Source organism: Gossypium raimondii, chromosome 8 (assembly GCF_025698545.1).
Source record: "Gossypium raimondii isolate GPD5lz chromosome 8, ASM2569854v1, whole genome shotgun sequence".
Taxonomy (NCBI): Eukaryota; Viridiplantae; Streptophyta; class Magnoliopsida; order Malvales; family Malvaceae; genus Gossypium; species Gossypium raimondii.
This window is the reverse complement of record NC_068572.1, coordinates 61,853,458-61,872,178: the sequence shown is the minus strand read 5'-3', so window position 1 is coordinate 61,872,178 and position 18,721 is coordinate 61,853,458. Positions and strand designations below refer to the sequence as shown.

Here is an 18,721-nt window from a genome sequence, read left to right as displayed (position 1 = left end):
AGTTGAGATTTGATTATAAACAATAATTTTAAGCGCAAGCCCATTTTTGATTCAACTTGTACAAAAAAAACTTGTTTTGCTATTAAAACTTTAAAAAATATTAAAAATATATATTTATTATTGAAATTAAATTCGAGTTGGCCTCGATTGACTAAAAGTGAATTTTGTTATTATTATCTAAACTTGACTCAATTCGGATGACTACCCTACCCGTGGAGGTCTAAACGACTGCTTACCTCATGTTTTAATGTAATAAATATATTTCAAACTATTATTTAATTTCAAAAAATATTTTTATTTAAAATTAATTTTAAATATAAATAAAAGAAACAAAACGGACTGCGATCAGAGCTTTCCTGCCGTCTCCATAAACCCGACAAGTTAAATAACCAGGGCCCATGAACGGAATATAAAAATGGCCTAAGGCATAAATCCGTACACAATTTTATTTGGGTTGCAATTAAGTCCAATTATCTTACACTATTTATTTTATCTTTGACAAATGTATAGGGGTGAGCAAAACTCGATTCGACTCGAAAAAATCGAAAAAAAATTCGAATTTCGAGTTAAACGAATCGAGTTCAAGTTAATCGAGTTATTCGAATCAACTTGAATTTTTTTTTCGAATTTCGAGTTCGAATCGAGTTGAGTTTTCGAATTCGAATAACTCGAATAATTCGAATAATTCGAATATCAAACTATAATATTTTACATTTTTACCCCAAACTCCCACAGCTTTTTACTTTTCCCTCAAAACTTTTACTCCTTCCCACTTTGTCCCCAAAACTTTTACTCTCCTCCCCTCCCAACCCCCCAATCTACCCAAAATCCATTTTCCACCAAAATTTTACTTTTCCATTTATTTTTTCTCAAAATTTTACTCCCAAAAACCCTCAAAACCTTTTATTTTTCCTCAAAATTTTTACTCTCTCCCACTTTTCCCCTAAAACTTTTATTCCTTTCCCATCCCACCTCCCATTTATCCCAAACCCTCCCCCCTCCAAAATTTTTTTTAATATTTTCCCTCCAAAATTTTACTCCTCCTATTTACTTTCCCTCAAACTTTTATTCCCCAAAATTTTTTATTTTTTCCCTAAACTTTTACTTCTCACCCTTTACTCTTAAATAAAAAATCAAAATTATCCAAAAAATCACTAAACATAAATAGTAATAATTTTATTTATATCTACTATTTATATTATTAAATTAAATTTCACATTTTATATTATTTATATTATTGAATTGTTTAGTCATATTGAATATTTATATTAAAATTGAATTATTAATTATGTCATAAAATATTCGTGTTAAAATTTTATATTGGTATTAATTTCACATTTTATTTTTAAAATAACTTTTATTAAAAATCATATTTTTACATTTAATATATTTTTAATTCTAAAATACATAGTGACAAGAATCAAGATAATTGAAACAACTAAGCAAGCAAAGAAGCTAACAAATATATAAAAATTAATAAATAAATTATGAAGTGATGAAAGTTAATAAAAATTTTGATTAATGTGGACAAATTTTATTACGATGGGTGACAATGGTTATAAGGACCCAAAATTATTTTTTTAAATTTAACTCGAACAAATATATTCGATTCGATTCGATTCGAATTCCATCCCACTCGACTCGATTCGAGAAAACTTCAAATAAAGTTAGGATGATAAAATGAGATTCGAAAACTCGATTAACTCGAAAATTTTTTATTCGATTCGATTCGATTCGATCGAATGCTCACCCCTACAAATGTATATGTGTTTACAATTTAATTTAGATTTCTGTACTTTAAATTTGAATGTTAATTAATATTAACACTCAAATTAACAATGAAATTAATAAAATATCCTAACTGATATAATATTATTATTTTTATAATTTAATTATAATATCTTAAAGTTTATTGATTAATTTAATTTTGAACCATAGTTTTATGCATATAATTTTGAAAACTATTTTAAAGTAAGATTGAAGCCTGGTGAATTGAATTCATGAAGATTTTGTCCGAGATTTGATTATTACACAATCTTGCTCTTAATAAATAAGTAGTACATGTGTATATATATTATTTTGTTTTGTAATAACGAAGTTGATTGGTTCATTTTCTTTTGGATTATTGCTTGAGTGATCGATAATTTAATGGACCGTCGCTCCTTCTTATTTCTTTTTGTTAGGGGCCTGTCTTTTCCTCGAATTTTCCTTTTCTTTTCTTGCTCTGATCATAATAAGGCTGGGCTTCTACCCCTTAGTACTGCTTTTTGGCTTTCTTATACCACCATGCTTGAGCATAAAGGTTTGAAGGTTCTTTTTCTCTGTAGCCCTACCAGTGGGTGTTATGTTGCTCCCCCTTATTGAGGTTTACTCCACAAAGGCAAGGACGGGTTTTATGGTGGATAGGCAACGATCACGACCTCCCTTTGGTGGTAGTTTCAGTCCAATGACTCTGAAACCACCATTGAGTTGGGTAGTTATGATGTTGATTTCGTTGTGAAGTGCTAACTATTCCGTATTGTCAAATAAGCTAATGGGTAGAAGTTAGGGGTTTTCGCTAGCATTGAAGGCGTTGATCTAACAAATAGTAATGGTTCCATCGCTAGGCAAGTAAGGACGTGGCAAGGACTCACACTCCATGACATAGCTAATTGTCATGTGTAAGCTGCTGAAGTTATAGATAAAAGTCTCCTCTCGTACTTATAAGTTTGATTCAATAGAGTTTGTTTCTATCCTATCGAAATCTAATTTTAAAACCACAAATCGAGTTTAGAGTTAATTTGCTTGTAATTATTTTAATTGATGAAATAAGATAAATGATGGTAAAAGTACCATAGAGGCATTAGTTTTAAGGTTTTAGACTGCATTTTATTTCCTCTACTAAAAAAATAGGTAAATTAATAATTGTATGTTAGATCAAAGAACAAACTGATACTTTTATTAAAAAAATATCCATTTTATTATTAAAATCGATTTATTTACATCAACATGAAATACACATGACATATTCCGTATCACTATTTAATTATTTCATCAATTACTTCTCTTTTTAATAGTGTAAATAGATCAAACCTTTTGTCACTAAATAATAATAAAAATAGCGAAGGGTTAATCATCAAGACATCAACTATATCTCATTGATTCTCTCACACGTGCCTAGAGAAAACTCCAAACGTGTCAATATCTTCATCGTCGGGCCAATCAAGCCCCTTCGGCTCAAACTAGTCTCCCACAAAACTCTTCGACATCCAAGCCAGGCGGAGTTTCACAGCGTCCGTATTTGAATTTGGGTCTTGGCCCAAATAGCACATTGGATTCCCTGGAATTACGAATTTTGAGGAATGGAATCCAGAAACAAACATATTCCCACTTATACAACTTGAAAGGCTGAAAAGTCCGAAGTAACTAAACGAAAGCCTAAGCTAAGCTAGTATCGAATCTTAGGAACGAAGAGTCATGGCAGACACTGAAGTGAGCTCCGTAGTGTCTGATTTCATCGGCTTCTTAAACGCTTCTCCTACTGCTTTCCATGCCGTCGGTAATCCTTTTCTTCTCCATTTTCTGTTTGATGGAAGTTTAACTTATTCGAGTCCATTCAATATTTACTATCATATTCTTTGTGTATTCATTTTTTACTTGGATTTTATTGAAATTTTTTGCTGTATTTTTTTAAACAGATGAGGCCAAGAAACGTTTGCAAAAGGTTGGGTATGAACAAGTTATAGAGAGAGAGGATTGGAAATTAGAAGCCGGGAAAAGATACTTCTTCACCAGGAATCATTCAACCATTGTTGCTTTTGCTATTGGTAAAAAGTAAATACTAGGACTTGTTTGTTTACTTTTGTTGTTTTATTTTTTTTTTGGCAGGTAAAAATGGAAGTAAATTTACTCTCTCTTTTTTTTTTTTTGGTTATTATGGACTTGAGAAGAACTGTGGTCTGACTAGGGATTGGGGATTTTGTTGTTGTCAATTACTATATAAAAAGATTGAAAGGTTATGTTTTTATTGTGATTAGATGATGTTTTAGTTGTTCATCCACTAATATTTTGTATGCTTAGATATGTTGCTGGAAATGGATTCCATGTAGTTGGTGCGCATACTGATAGCCCTTGTCTAAAATTGAAGCCTGTTTCCAAGGTAAAAAAAAAAGTTTGCCCAATAATTTATGATTGAAAAAAAAAATGACTTGTGGGATTGATTAGGTAAAAAAAGCTGATTATCTGGAGGTGGGTGTGCAAACGTATGGAGGTGGTTTGTGGCATACATGGTTTGATCGCGACTTGACAGTTGCAGGAAGGGTGATGATAAGAGAAGAGAAGGGTGGTTCCGTTTCCTATTCACATCGGCTGGTTAGAATTGAAGAGCCTATAATGCGTGTCCCTACCCTGGCTATTCACTTAGACAGGTGGGCTTCCTAGATGAATTCCCGATGCAAATAACTGCTTAGTGGGATTTTATTCATGTTACTCTTTGAGGAGTTTGACTTGTTTTTGTACGTCTTGTGAGTAGGGGTGTTAATGATGGATTCAAGGTCAACACACAAAATCATCTTTTACCTGTCCTGGCAACATCAGTTAAGGTGATTTTTTATCCGTGCTTTATAACATCCTGTATTTCTGTTTATAGTTATTCATCATTTCCGTATCCTACCTTCGTTTATTCCAGTGAAATGGGTTCAGGCCTTTTTACATCTGCATTTGGTGTTTCGATAGTTGCTTCGTGACTGGAAACTAATAATATAAAATATCATATGACTATATTGCACATTTAGTGATCCATTCATATTGTTACTGGAACCAAAGCCACATCAGGTCTAGCAAGTTGTTTCTTCAGCTTTGGTGATTCATGATAGTTCTTGTTCCAGTTATAGTCTTGTAGAGCATGTAGTTTAATTTCAAGCTTGTTTAAATGAGTTTTATTTCTAAAATGACTGAATAGAACATCAAATTTTCTGCATTTCTGCAGGACTAATAAGTGCTTTCCTTTGTTCTCTTTTCAATCTGTTCAACTACTTTTCACAGGTGGAGCTCAATAAAGAGTTTGCTGAAAATGGACATCATGCAATCCTGACACAGGTTTGATAATTTTTAATCCCGAGTTTTATCAAGTGCGATAAGCTACATATCGGAACTCTTTTAAAAATAATAATAAATTTATTACTTTTTTTTGCATCTAGATGATTGCAACTAAGCTTGGATGTCAACCAGATCAAATATGTGATTTTGAGTTGCAAGCATGCGATACCCAACCAAGTATAGTAGCCGGTGCTGCAAAGGAATTTATCTTTTCTGGAAGGCTTGACAATCTTTGCATGTCCTTTTGCTCTCTGAAGGTATGAGTAGCTTTTTGTTGATCTTTCCTGGTTAGCAAAATTATAGGTTTATGTTTATGTTTGAGTTTCTTTTTGTTTTTCATTCCAAACGGGGAATATTTGGAACCGTGCTATATATTAAACCTAATAATGGTATGCACATTATTTGTTTCATCCCTTTGTCATGATGTAATTTCATTACAGGCATTGATTGATGCTACATCCTCTGAGAGTGACCTTGAAAATGAGAGTGGTGTTAGAATGGTGGCATTGTTTGATCATGAGGAGGTTGGATCTAATTCAGCACAAGGAGCTGGATCTCCTGCAATGTTAGATGCTCTATCACGAATAACCAATTCCTTCACCTCTGATTCTAAGGTGTTTACTGCTCCTCTTCCTGTCTTCTTTTCAGTTACCTTGTCTGATTCCTATCAGGTGAAAATTTACCTTTTCTGAGCATATAAATTGGCATTGTTTTTCTTTCAGATGCTAACAAAAGCAATCCAGAGAAGTTTCCTTGTTTCTGCTGACATGGCACATGCCCTTCACCCAAATTACATGGTATGCTAAATGTTGGAAAACGAATCATAACTCGCCTTTCCAGATAATTTATTTTCTTGCATTGCGGTAATATGGTGTTATGTACAGGACAAACATGAGGAGAACCATCAGCCTAAGTTGCACGGGGGCCTTGTTATCAAACACAATGCAAACCAACGTTATGCGACCAATGCAGTCACGTCTTTCATATTCCGGGAAATAGCTATGAAGCATAACCTTCCTATTCAGGTTAGTTCCATCCTTATCTTAACCATAGAGTGGCTATGAATTATTTGATGTACTAATTTTAATGAGAAAGAAAATTTCATTTCTTGTATTTTTAACTTCTGAAAGAGCTTTTGATCCCTTCGAACTGAATCAGTAATAATCATCATACTTCTTTAAATAAAACTGAGTGTAATGAGAGGAGAGCTTTTGCTGAAAATAAGAAATTTATTCAGTCCTCAATCTATATCACTTGGACTTACAGTGTTGGATTCTGAGACTAAGTTTTGAGGGGACTGGTAAAATTTTCAAAAATTTAGGAGTTCAATGTGAACCTTTTTTAAAGAAATTGGGGTTCCAATTAAAAATTTTAAATTTTTTGTGAGATTAATGAGAATTTCCAAAAATTTTAAGAGAGCTTAACTAAAATTTTCTAAAAATTTCAATGCAAGAAATCAAAATTTCCCAATTTTTTTTTTTTTTGGGGAGGGGGAGGGGGGGTGCAAGCCGCCAAGGCCTCCATAAGGATCCGCCTCTGTGGACTTAGCCGTGAGTGCCAAACACAGATATGAGTCCAAAATAGCTATGTTCATGCGCCCCCCCACAAAAAAAAAAAAAACAAGATATCTATGTGTTTGGAGGGTCCTTAAAATCTCGTATCACCATACCTGTGATTGGATAAGCATTGGATGTGGCCATGTGGGTACATAGAAAAATGAAGAGTCGGAGCAACATAACTGAAAATTTCACTTATGATTCAAGGGAAATGTTCTGGCATTATGCTTCTGTTATAACAAATGGTTTAATGCATGAAAATTGTATACATGCAGGATTTTGTGGTGCGGAACGATACACCTTGTGGCTCAACCATTGGTCCTATCCTAGCTAGTGGTGTGGGGATCCGCACAGTAGATGTCGGTGCTCCCCAATTATCAATGCATAGCATACGAGAAATGTGTGCTGTTGATGATGTGAAGCATTCATATGAGCATTTCAAGGCCTTTTTCAAAGAATTCTCTCAGCTTGATACCAAGATCACCGGTGACACTTAGATCCTCTTATCCTTGATGGGAAGGTACACAATAAACCAAAAATAACACTTCCACATGGCTGCTTTCGTAAGTTATTTCTCAAAAATGGACTTGTTTTAGTTGGTGCATATTTCTGGATCTACAATTTGTATGGTGGCTTGGTAAAAAGTGTAATGGCTTCAGCTTCTGGTACTTGACAATTATAAGCTTGCAGATGGATTGAATTTGACTAATTTTAAATGTTCTGCCACAATAACTATGTTCTGTCTTTGGATGTCAAAGTAAAAGTACCATGGAGGTTCTTATACTAGAGTCAGATTGCATTTTGTTCCCTTTACTCGAAAAATAAGCAAATTAGTCTTTGTACATTAGATCAAAGAGCAAACTGATTATTTTGTTAATATTTTTTTCATTTTTACTGTTAAAAACTAGTGTGGCGTGGTTGATAGAATAACCAAACAGTGTGCTACGTGTACTTCATTTTGACATGCATGAACCTGTTTTTAACGGTGGATAAAATTCTTAACATAGGAGCAGTTTGTTCTTTGATCTAATGTACAAGAATTAATTTACTCGATTTTTTTAATAGAGGAGATACAATATAATTCAATTTTTAATGAGAGTCTTCATGGTACTTTTACCTCCTATGCTATATTATTCTTATAACAGAATTAGTGTAGAGAGCTTGGATATAGTATTCCTATTGACTACATTTTGCAATGGGCAATATGGAGCCTTTCAGATCAAAATACCCAAGAAAAGATTTGCTGTTGATCTAAAGCATCATCATCATCATCAAAATTTTATTTGACAAAATCAAATAGTTCATGTGATAAGAATATCCATATTTGCAATTCAATATATAAATTTTAAATATTTTCATTTTAAATTTAAATTAACAATTAACATCTAAATTAATAATAAAATTAATAAAAGATCATGATTGATATAATATTGTTCTTTTGAAATTTTAATTTGACTAATCTAACATTTAAATTTTAAACCATAGTTTTATACAATTAATTTAAAAAAAAATTAAATAAGATTCTGGCATGGTCAATTGAATTCATGAAGACCTTCACCAAGATTTGATTATTTAGACAAGCCTGCTCTTAGCAAACAAGTAGAACATAATTAGTTTCTACTCTTGATTTGGTTCTCATTTCTCAAATGTCTGATATTATGGGATAAGATGAACCCACTAGCCGTGTTTAGAGCCAATAAGCTTGTAATTTTTGTTGGTTAATGAAATAAGATGAATAAAAGTAGATTGTATTTTGTTTATCATTTAAAAATTAGTAAATTAATTCATATACATTAAATTAAAGAGTGAATTGATTATTTTGTTAAAAAATTTACTTATTTTTACTGCTAAGATTTTATCAATTTATGTCACTATTAGATACGCTAGACATACCATGTGTTATTATCTGATTATTCCATCAGCCATATCGGTTTTTAACTGTACACTAGATTGAATTTTTAACCGAATAAATTAATTTGTTATTTAATTTAATGTATAAATTTTCTTTTTTTAGAGAGACAAAATGTAACCTTTTACCATAAGGAAAAAAAAGTACACCAATCAAAGGGCTCATCAACTACACATGATAGACGGCTCAGATTGCATCCCATTTATTCTCTCTCACACTTGCCCAAAGAAAATTCCGCACGTGTCAATATCCTCATCATCGGGCTAATCAGGATAACCAGAGAGCAACCAACAGCTCAAACCAGTCGCTCCCATCTCCAACAAAATCCTTCGACATCCAAAACAGGCGGAGTTCCGCAGCGTCCGTACGATTTAGGGCTTTCCTGAGACCAACGATCACGATGTACCGTACTGCAGCCTCTCGCCTCCGAGCTCTCAAAGTAAGTTCAGTAAATTCCGAAACCCTAATTTATGATCGCTGATGATTTTGATCTGACTATCGTAATCGATCTTCTATCTCGAATAAAACAAAGCTGATTCGATTCGATTATGATTTCAATTATTCTACTCATTAATTTGCCGTAGCTTTCCTTTTTAGTTGATAGATCTGTTGCTTTATTCGCTACAGATTCTTAGCTTGTTACTTGCATTTATGGTGAAATTTATTTATCTATTCTTAAGAATTCAGATACTGGATTTGATTATGAACTGAGCTTCGTTCGGTTTGAGATTATATGTTTCTCGAGTGATTGCCTCGTTTTTGTTTTTCAATTTGTTCAGGATAGTGCATATATACTCTCATTAATATATTGAATGACCAGACCATTGGAATTTAGCTTTGAAAACAGCTTCATTAGTACAAACTAGCTTGTTAGGATAAGTACAAACTGTGAAAAAGTTACACATCCATAATTGCATAATTACTGTAAGAAACAAAAGAGAAACTAGTGAGCTAGAATTTTGTCCTACGATTTTGATTCATATAAAGCAACTGATGAACTCTCTCATTAACATCATTGAAAGATGTTTAAGTCTATATTTTGTTATTTTATTGATGAATTAAAATCTGTCTGGGGTGATTTGTGTCCTTTATCCATTTCCTTCCAAAAGAAGTTGATATAAGCAGGCCTAGAAAGCCTAAGGTTCGAGGACCAAGCTGGATGTGTATATCCTTTTAAGACCATTTTTTAGCCCTTTGAAATTTTGATGACCAATTTTGACCCTTCTATAATTTGGAGAGATTTGCCATGCTTTTTGCTTTCCCTGTTTAAAGAAATAGTAGGGGAACATCTGATATCTAGGCTTATCCAACTACTTGCTTAAAGCTGCTATTACTTGGCAAAGAAATTTCCAACAGTTTAATCTGTGTGGCAAAGGGAGCTTGTCCAAGATGAATCTGCCCATCACCTAACTTTTACCTAACCAAAGGGTTTGACCATGTATTATTTATTAACTTTCTTCAGCTCTGTGTACATTTTTGAGGGGGAAAGCCTGCCAAAAAAAACTTATATATTTTTCTTTTATTGATACTTCTCTTCTGCTTGTTTCATTTATAATTGTTTTACTACTTAGGGAGGAAAATTTTTAAAACAAGTTAGATATGTCAAATTCAAAGTGTTATTATTTTGAAAGTAGCCATTCCTTCAGTTATGATTTATTTGATAATTTTTCACATATTGATGGTCTGACAGCTTGAAAATGTGCTATGTTTGAATATGAGAATATAGGGTCGCACGAGCCATATAGCACCTGCAAGGTTTGCAAGTTCAAGCACTGTTGCTACAACATCATCCTCTTCAGGTGGCCTCTTAAGTTGGCTGACTGGGAGTCAATCCAAGTCTGTACCATCACTAGATTTCCCCCTACCAGGTGTTGCTTTACCACCTTCATTGCCTGATTATGTTGAACCTGGTAAAACTAAGATTACAACTCTTCCAAATGGCCTCAAAGTTGCTTCAGAAACCTCAGCAGTATGTATGCTTTTTGTTAAGAATGTTTTACTATATAAGGTCTCTTCTTTTGGAAGAGATTTGATTTTATAATTTATTGAGGAATTGGCTATTTGTTTTTGTTGCCAAGCAGAGTCCTGCTGCTTCAATAGGATTATATGTCGATTGTGGTTCAATCTATGAGTCACCAGCTTCTTTTGGGGTCTCACACCTACTTGAGCGTATGGCCTTCAAAAGCACAACAAACCGAAGCCATTTGCGTATTGTGAGGGGAGTAGAGGCAATTGGTGGCAATGTAAATGCTGCAGTTTCTCGGGAGCAGATTGGATATACCTTTGATGCTTTGAAGACTTATGTTCCTGAAATGGTAGAGTTGCTTATTGATTGTGTGAGAAACCCTGCTTACTTGGATTGGGAGGTCAATGAACAAGTAAATGTCTTTATCTTATTGCTTTTGTGCTAAATAATTCTGTGCAGCTTCAGATTAAATGCTCTTGTGAGATTACAATTTGTTATTTCTCCTTTCTCAGCTTCAGAAAGTGAAAGAGGAAATTGCTGAAGCAGCAAAGAATCCACATGGCTTGCTTTTAGAAGCCATTCACTCGGCTGGTTATTCTGGTGCATTGGCAAATCCTCTTTTAGCCCCAGAATCTGCAGTTAATATGTTGAACAGTACAGTTTTGGAGGATTTTGCTGCAGTAAGTCTAAGAAAACTTAATTTGTAACACTTTCACTGCTAATTGTGCATTGTACTTTAGATTGTATACCTGACCATTGTGTATCCTCCTCACTAGTAAGCTTGTTTTGCTATGAAAATATTAGGAAAATTTTACTGCTTCTCGGATGGTACTGGCAGCAACTGGTGTAGAACATGAAGAATTGTTATCTGTTGCAGAACCACTTCTGTCAGATCTTCCCAATATTCCTCGTGCTCAGGAACCAAATTCTGTGTATACTGGGGGAGATTATCGTTGCCAGGCTGATTCAGGGGTACTTATCATAAATACTTAAAAATGAGTTATGCTTTTATTTTTCTACCGAGTCTGAGGTGCTGATGATTTTAAATTGCAGGGCCAAACACATTTTGCTCTTGCATTTGAACTTCCTGGTGGTTGGCACAATGAGAAGGAAGCTATAATTTTGACCGTTCTTCAGGTTTTTAACATTGGACTTCTCATGATGCTCTAATTTCTTATGTAGTTCATAAAAAGTCTTGCCAGGATTTTGCTATCTTGCTTGATTTTTATTGCAATTTTTGGTTCTCCCATGCTTGTTACCGTGGCTTAAATATAGGAAGATTGATAAGTGATAAATCTAATTGTTCTCTAGATTCTAATGGGAGGAGGTGGATCATTTTCAGCTGGCGGCCCTGGAAAAGGAATGTATTCAAGATTATGTAAGTTAATCTTGGTGTATACTCTAATCTTTTGGCTTATGACATGTTATAGTTACAGAGCAAGCTAGAAAGTTTTTCCTTATTCTAGTGCATGCTTCATTTACAAATTTCTTCTGCTACTGTAAACCTAATTTCTTTTAGTAATATAGCCAATGTGTCTAATTTGGCTTGAAATAGTTTTGGTTAAATCTTAAGCAGATCTACGTGTCTTGAATCAGTATCCACAAGTTCAGTCCTTTTCGGCATTCAACAGCATTTACAACCATACTGGCTTATTTGGAATACAAGCTACAACTGTAAGTCTGCTTTTAGACCTTCCATTACTAATCCTTTTACGGTCCGTTGATATCATAACATTTTCTTATCGGTTTTCACATTGTTATGCACAGATATTTGGGTCTTTTTCTTTTGATCTGCCCCCCGGCTCTTTTCCTTTCTAGCTTATGCTGTTCACTTTCTTTTTGTTTGGTTTTGCTATTTCTTTTGGTACTAGAGATGTTGAAGCCACAGGATGTGCTATCTCCCATGTAAAATAATGTTTGGGACTTTCACAACCATATCATTGGTAGCTGATTTTCTTGCTAGACATGTATTTCTTAAATGCTATTAATTGTCTTAGTTAGAAGGCCATAACGACCTGCATTGGAAGGTTTTCATGGCATAAGTAATTGTTCTATATTGTTGCGTATATAATCTCTCAACTCTCTTTCCTCAGCCTTCAACCAATCTTGATGACACTAATGTTTCTGAACTCAGGGTTCTGATTTTGTACCATCTGCCATTGATGTTGCTGTCAAGGAGCTTATTGCTGTTGCAACTCCTGGACAAGGTTAGCTGCTCTTTATTCCGGAAATTACTTGCTACTTGCCGCAACATTCACTCGGTGACCGGTTGTTGAAATGCTTTTCATGGTTTCTTTGCAGTTGAGCAGAAAGAACTGGAGCGTGCTAAACAGTCGACCAAGTCTGCCATTTTGATGAACTTGGAATCCAGAGTATGTAAACTGATCTCTTTAGTTTCTTGACGATAATCGAATTTAATCATGCCCATCAAGGATTCATATTCTCTTGCCAAGTTCTGCTGTTAACTCGTGAGGTGTTTTCTGCAGGCAGTTGCTTCAGAAGATATTGGTAAACAAATCTTGACATATGGTGAGAGGTACGGCTGTTCTACGATGAGCAATGAACTCCTAATTAGTTTCTTCACATCGACTTCTATTTCTATTACAATTTGCTTTTCATTTTTCGGACTACTACGATATTTTCTTCGAACTAATAAGATTGTTTCAAAATCATCAGGAAACCCGTGGAGCATTTCTTGAAGGTCGTTGATAAAATTACACCAAAGGATATTTCTTCGGTAGCCGAAAAGCTTCTATCTTCTAATCTCACAATGGCATCTTATGGGAATGGTAGTTCTCTATTCAGTTGAAACATAAAAAAACACCAGGTTTCATTTATTTTATTAGAATGCGTTCTCATTGGTTTTTGCTCATACTTTGCAGTCATTAACGTACCAAGATACGATTCCATTAGCAGCAAGTTCAAGGGAAAATGAAAACTGCTTTGTTCTGTCGAACTCGGGTATTTCATCTGTCTTTCAACGGTATTATTATGCATCTGCATATCTTAAAGAGTTGTTTTTCAAAAAAAATGATGCGGTTGAAAATATGAAGTTTTAAGCTCTTCTATTTTGAACAAAATAAATTATTTGTCCCTAGCTAGTGAGCAAAACATATTAGTTAAAAATAATAGCTTCTGCAAACAATGGGGTTCGCATGTTTCTGCTGAATTCCATGATTTTGGTCATGGTTAGTCCAAAAATAAAGTCTCTGTATTCCTTTTTTTTTTTACTTTGTTTTATAAACCCAAAGTAAATTCTACAATGGTTGTGGTTGTGGAACTTAGAGCACAATATTTGAATGGCACAATTTATATATGTCAGTACATGTGCAGTTTATGGCACAATTTTTCAGGGTTTTTTTTTCCTAACAATTTATATCAGCTGGTTACTTGAATTTTATGATGGATGCTTTTGAATTCACCTCTTCTTGCTTTATATGATGATTTCTTACTATTTGGATGGATGGAAATTTTGGGCTCTTTTTGGTTTGGTTTGGAAACAGAAGCCTTTTTTCGTTTTCTTGTGTGAAAATTTGAAAAATGAAATTGTGTGAAAATTAAAAAAACAAAATTGTTTTCACTAGAGATGTTTTGCAAAATCGGAAAGATGGAAACAAATGTTTTTAAGTTGGTTCAGAATTCTAGTCTAATTGTTATGTTAAAATATTTTGTTAAATGTAAATTTATTATAATGTGTTTTTAATTATGGGTAATTGTTTTTATTTCAATATGTCAGCACCAATAAATTAATGAATACATGTATTCATTAATATTAACAATTGTATTTGAATTTTGAAATAGATTAAAATTTTTAAAATAAAATCACGGGATTAGATTTTAAATTTAAGAAGAGTATAGTGATTGATGGCATATTTTAACTTTTAAGATTGATGAGTTGGCATCAGTTCAAATTCATATAAATTTGAAAAAAAAAAGCATTTTTCAATAATTTTAAATATTAATTCTCCAGAAACAAAAATTGATTTTTTTTAAAAAAATTGAAAAAAAATGTTTTTATAAACCAAACGGATTTAAGTATCAAAAGGATGAAGGTTGGTGTTTTTGAAGTTCATGGTTTTTAAGCATAAACCTTCTATTTCAGTATACGAAGGTGGTAAAAATGGTGGGGTTACTTGTTCGCTCAAAAGGAACGATCTATACGAGTCTAGAATTTTATGAGGATTTCATAAATTCTAGTTGGCTCAATGCATACAATCTTATTTACTAATAACAAAATGTTAAAAAAAATTTAGAACAAAAAAAAATGTTAATGTTAAACTTAAAACTTTCCTTATTTTAAATAATGAATGTTCACCAATATAATATATGTTTGGGATAAACTTGGTTAGTTCAATTGAATTTTTTGAATTATTTATGACAATTCGATTTAGATTGGTTTATTTTTATTTTAAATAATGAATGTTCACCAATATTAATGTATATGTTTGGGTTAACTTTGGTTAGTTAGATTGGATTTTTGAATTATTTATGATAATTCAATTTAAATTGGTTTATTTTTTTATTTTTTCATATTGAGTATTGGACTTAATAGTTTTTCATGACTTTTTTGGTAAAATTTTAAATAAGAAATCATAAATATTTTAAAAAATAATTGGTCAAATAAATAAAATATAATTAACAATTCTTATATAGTTTTTTTTTGAAAAATAATTTTATATATAAAAATAAGTTGTTTCTAATATCTTAAATATAATTTTTAACACCATAAAAGAATTAAAATTAATTTTAAAATTGAATAAATTTTCAAAAACTTAATTGTATTTCAAAAATTCGAATAAAAGGTTATAGTGATTTTTCTAAAAATAGAAATGCAGTTAATGTAAAAAAGTGTAACTAATAAAAAAGATAAAAAAAAAAAAACTTCCTATGAAAAATATGAAATGGTCTTCTAATACCTGCTACTTGCAGACATTATTTTTTTTTAATATTAAATTTCAGCTCCAAAACAGGGAACTAGACTTAGGAGTGAAAAAAAAGCCAAATTTGATAAGCAATTTATACAACAGGTTCGCATGGGGTACAGTGTCTTGTATAACAAGTCATCAAATAGTATCTAACCATGAATCAAAATCATTCAATATTTTTGACTTCGAGACAGGTTGGGAAGATGAAGAGGAGGATCGAACATTGTTATCTGAACCAAGTTTGGCATCTACAATTTTTGATGATGTTTCTTGTAATAAATCATCGAGTAAATCTTCGGAAGTTGAATTAACTGCGGCAGTCTTCGATGAATCTATACCTCGGTTTACTGTTGTTGATGTTTCTTGTAATAAATCATCCAGCAAACTGTCTAAATTGGAAGCTTTGAGTGAACCGATGCTCGAGGGTTTTTCGGAACTTAAGTTGGAAGTATCGAGAAGTTTAGTCTCATTGAAAGAATTAAGAAGCATATCCAATTTGGCTTCAGCGGCTGCCGCTTCAAATTTCGGGACTTTCTTGTTCGAAGCAGTAGTGAAATTCAAATTGTCTGGTGCTCTACTTTCACTGGATTCGCTGTTTTGACTGGAAATAGAAACACTCTGAACTTCAGCCATCAAATCCAAACCGCTGTTGGACAATATTGCATCTATGGCCTTGCTGCCGGGTAAATCATTTGGAGTTGATCCTTCAGTTATCTTTGCAGCTTCTTTTCGATCAGGCGCTGCTTGCATTTGATCAGGTTCCTGATCATTTTTTACCTTTGATCTCTCAGAACGCTGGCAAAAAACCCGGTTAATGTGGCATTAGATACTCGAGTGTAAATTGTAAACATATTTGTTACAGACAAACTTGTATTATACTCGAGTGTAAATCTCTATACAAAATCAAAAGAACTACAGCGAAAATGTAAACAAAATGCTGAGAGTTTTGAGATGAAGCTATCTCCTCCTATTACCTAAAAGATGACCTTCAATACCAGTCATCTCTTAGGGCTTCCGAAGAACAAACTAAATGGGTTAAAAGAAAAAGGTTTAAGTAGCCTATAGTCCCTGTACTTTTCAAAAATTAAGAATGTAGCCCCTTTACTTTTCAGATAAGAAATCTGAAAAGTAGAGGGGCTAAATTCTTAAAAATACAAATACATGGACTAAGTTTCTAATTTTTGAAAAGTACAAGAACTATAGGCACATTTTAACCAAAGAAAAACTCTCTTTAACTCCATGTTTTTACTTTTAGTAAGTGTCTGGAATTGCATCTCTGTCACCTTTAAGGCGTTAAAAGTATAGATATGAATCAACACTAACTTGAATATCAATGTAAGGAATTGGACTTACCAGATCTGGTGGTAATAGATCTTCTTCAATGAAGAGCCTCTTGGATAAATCTACTTTTTCGAGTTGTTCAGCAAGAGCTTGCAAATTAAGGGAGAGAAATGAGGCCTACACAAGAAAACACGGGAATAAAAGAGGTGAAACAATAATAAAAAGATAAGGTAATTGATGCAAGGCCAGTGGCAAGCAGTCTTGAGCAAGAATAACGGCCTACAGCAAACGAGCACCAGTCTCATACTCCTAAAGTGCTGTTAACAAATGCATATAAACAGTGTATTTCGATTTTTTTGGACTTTTGATGTAATAAAATTCTATGAAAATTTGCTAACAGCCTACTTATATAAATAGCTTTCAACAAAATATCATCCTGTCTTAAACCATCCAATGAAATTAAGATAAGAAAAATCCAAAAGATTTAAACATGTGGACTTTCGACATGGCTACAGATTACAGAAATACATTCTATGTGCGGTTAACAATTAGCAAAGGGTGGATATTTATAACTTCCAAACCAGAATGACAATTATTTCCCTAATATCAAATACAGACATCTATCGTATTCAAAATTGATTTTCTTCCACTTATAGTCCCGACATATAGAGAGAGATATTTATCTGTATCTATATACCGGTAGCAGTGAACCCAGAACATTGCTAAGTTGGTTCAAAGTGGTGACGTGTAACAGGTCAAGTCTGGAGCCGGAAAACAATACAATCAGTCGTGATGATGCACAGATAAGAGTCATGAGTAAGATATCCTCATCTATATATGGGAAGCAGTGAACGTGGAACTTAGCTAAGTTGGTTCAAAGAGGTGACATTTAACAGATGAGTCCAGAGCCTGAAAACAAAAAGGGCAGTGGTGATGATGCACAGGTAATATCATGTCTAAGATATCCATATCTATATATAGGTAGCAGCGAAACCAGAAATTAGCTAAGTTGGCTCAAAGTGGTAACATTTGACAGGTTGAGCTCACTGCCCGAAAATAATATGAACAGTAGTGAAGATACACAGATAAGACCATGAGTAAGATAACCATAAAAGCTTTGCATAATAAGATTCCTAACACAAAAATCTTCATCTAAAATTGATACTTAATGATTACAAATTTATAATTTCTTGCTCTATATGAAAAATTACAGACAAAATACAAGCAATTTTACCTCAGGAGTTGCAGTCGTGCTATCATCCACAACGAAATTATCATTTCCAGTCCATGATAAAATTCCCTCTCCTCTTACTGCAAGCATTGAACCTACAAATTGATTGAAATCACCTGAAACATTGAAAAAAGAAACACTAAAAATCACTCAATAAACGTTCATTTCATAACTATCTAATTATCATTGTTTTTTTCTTAAATTCTGCCATAGAAGTACCGGGAAAAACATCATCTAAAGAAGGAATGTTATTTGAATAAGGATTTGCTTGCAACTGAGATTGAGCCTCGGAAAGCAAATGACGAAAGTCCGCTCCTTTACTCTTTGGCACAATAACATCGGGAGTTTGGGTTGGATCTTCAGAACCTGAATCAAATTCTTCCTCGTAACGATTCCAATTCGATGGTAATGCGGATATACGCTGAGCCTGGTGAGCTTTCTCTTTGATTTGCTTGATTGTTTGCTTTTTCGAATTTGAAGGTTCATTAACACCAGGTGATGGTGGTTTCGATTTTTGAACCGAATGAGGCTTTTTACTATGGTGTTGTGAATGAGCTCTTTTTGATTTTGCCAATGCTTTAGCATCCATCATAGCTGCAAACACTTCCTGAAACAGAAATTATTGAAACAGAAATGAAATTTTGAACCGTAATCTATAATTTTATGCAAAGATTTGATGCAGATAGAGGCTTCGATGCCATTAAAGGGGCCTTCAAGAGGAAGTAAGAAACTAAAAGAAACCCTAACGAAAAACAGAATAATTTTATATCGTAATTT

At 33.2% G+C, this 18,721-nt stretch overlaps 3 protein-coding genes across 4 annotated transcripts; 2 read left to right on the top strand and 1 right to left on the bottom strand.

Annotated features, from left to right (window-relative positions):
* Window positions 1–3,278: 3,278 nt before the first annotated feature.
* On the top strand, window positions 3,279–7,364 carry LOC105792919 (probable aspartyl aminopeptidase). The gene is made up of 11 exons (XM_012621771.2): window positions 3,279–3,538; window positions 3,678–3,813; window positions 4,060–4,138; window positions 4,204–4,406; window positions 4,511–4,580; window positions 5,023–5,076; window positions 5,178–5,333; window positions 5,517–5,690; window positions 5,799–5,873; window positions 5,961–6,101; window positions 6,908–7,364. Exons 1-11 carry the CDS (start codon window positions 3,457–3,459, stop codon window positions 7,127–7,129), a joined length of 1,392 nt encoding a protein of 463 aa, XP_012477225.1. The 5' UTR covers window positions 3,279–3,456; the 3' UTR covers window positions 7,130–7,364.
* A 1,427-nt stretch (window positions 7,365–8,791) lies between these two features.
* On the top strand, window positions 8,792–13,859 carry LOC105792918 (mitochondrial-processing peptidase subunit alpha). 2 transcript variants are annotated; one of them, XM_052634200.1, is made up of 13 exons: window positions 8,792–8,980; window positions 10,268–10,510; window positions 10,623–10,919; window positions 11,020–11,187; window positions 11,312–11,479; window positions 11,561–11,644; window positions 11,819–11,885; window positions 12,081–12,181; window positions 12,642–12,714; window positions 12,809–12,879; window positions 12,994–13,043; window positions 13,184–13,296; window positions 13,390–13,859. In XM_052634200.1, the coding sequence occupies exons 1-13, from the start codon at window positions 8,942–8,944 to the stop codon at window positions 13,440–13,442; spliced, it is 1,527 nt and encodes a 508-aa protein (XP_052490160.1). In that variant the 5' UTR covers window positions 8,792–8,941; the 3' UTR covers window positions 13,443–13,859. The 2 variants fall into 2 exon arrangements, with proteins under 2 accessions (XP_052490160.1, XP_012477224.1); XM_012621770.2 differs by having other exon boundaries at window positions 8,795–8,980; window positions 12,084–12,181.
* A 1,635-nt stretch (window positions 13,860–15,494) lies between these two features.
* On the bottom strand, window positions 15,495–18,674 carry LOC105792917 (protein ECERIFERUM 16). The gene is made up of 4 exons (XM_012621769.2): window positions 18,164–18,674; window positions 17,948–18,060; window positions 16,786–16,890; window positions 15,495–16,227 (listed from the first exon to the last, which is right to left on the bottom strand). The coding sequence occupies exons 1-4, from the start codon at window positions 18,534–18,536 to the stop codon at window positions 15,571–15,573; spliced, it is 1,248 nt and encodes a 415-aa protein (XP_012477223.1). The 5' UTR covers window positions 18,537–18,674; the 3' UTR covers window positions 15,495–15,570.
* Window positions 18,675–18,721: the final 47 nt, after the last annotated feature.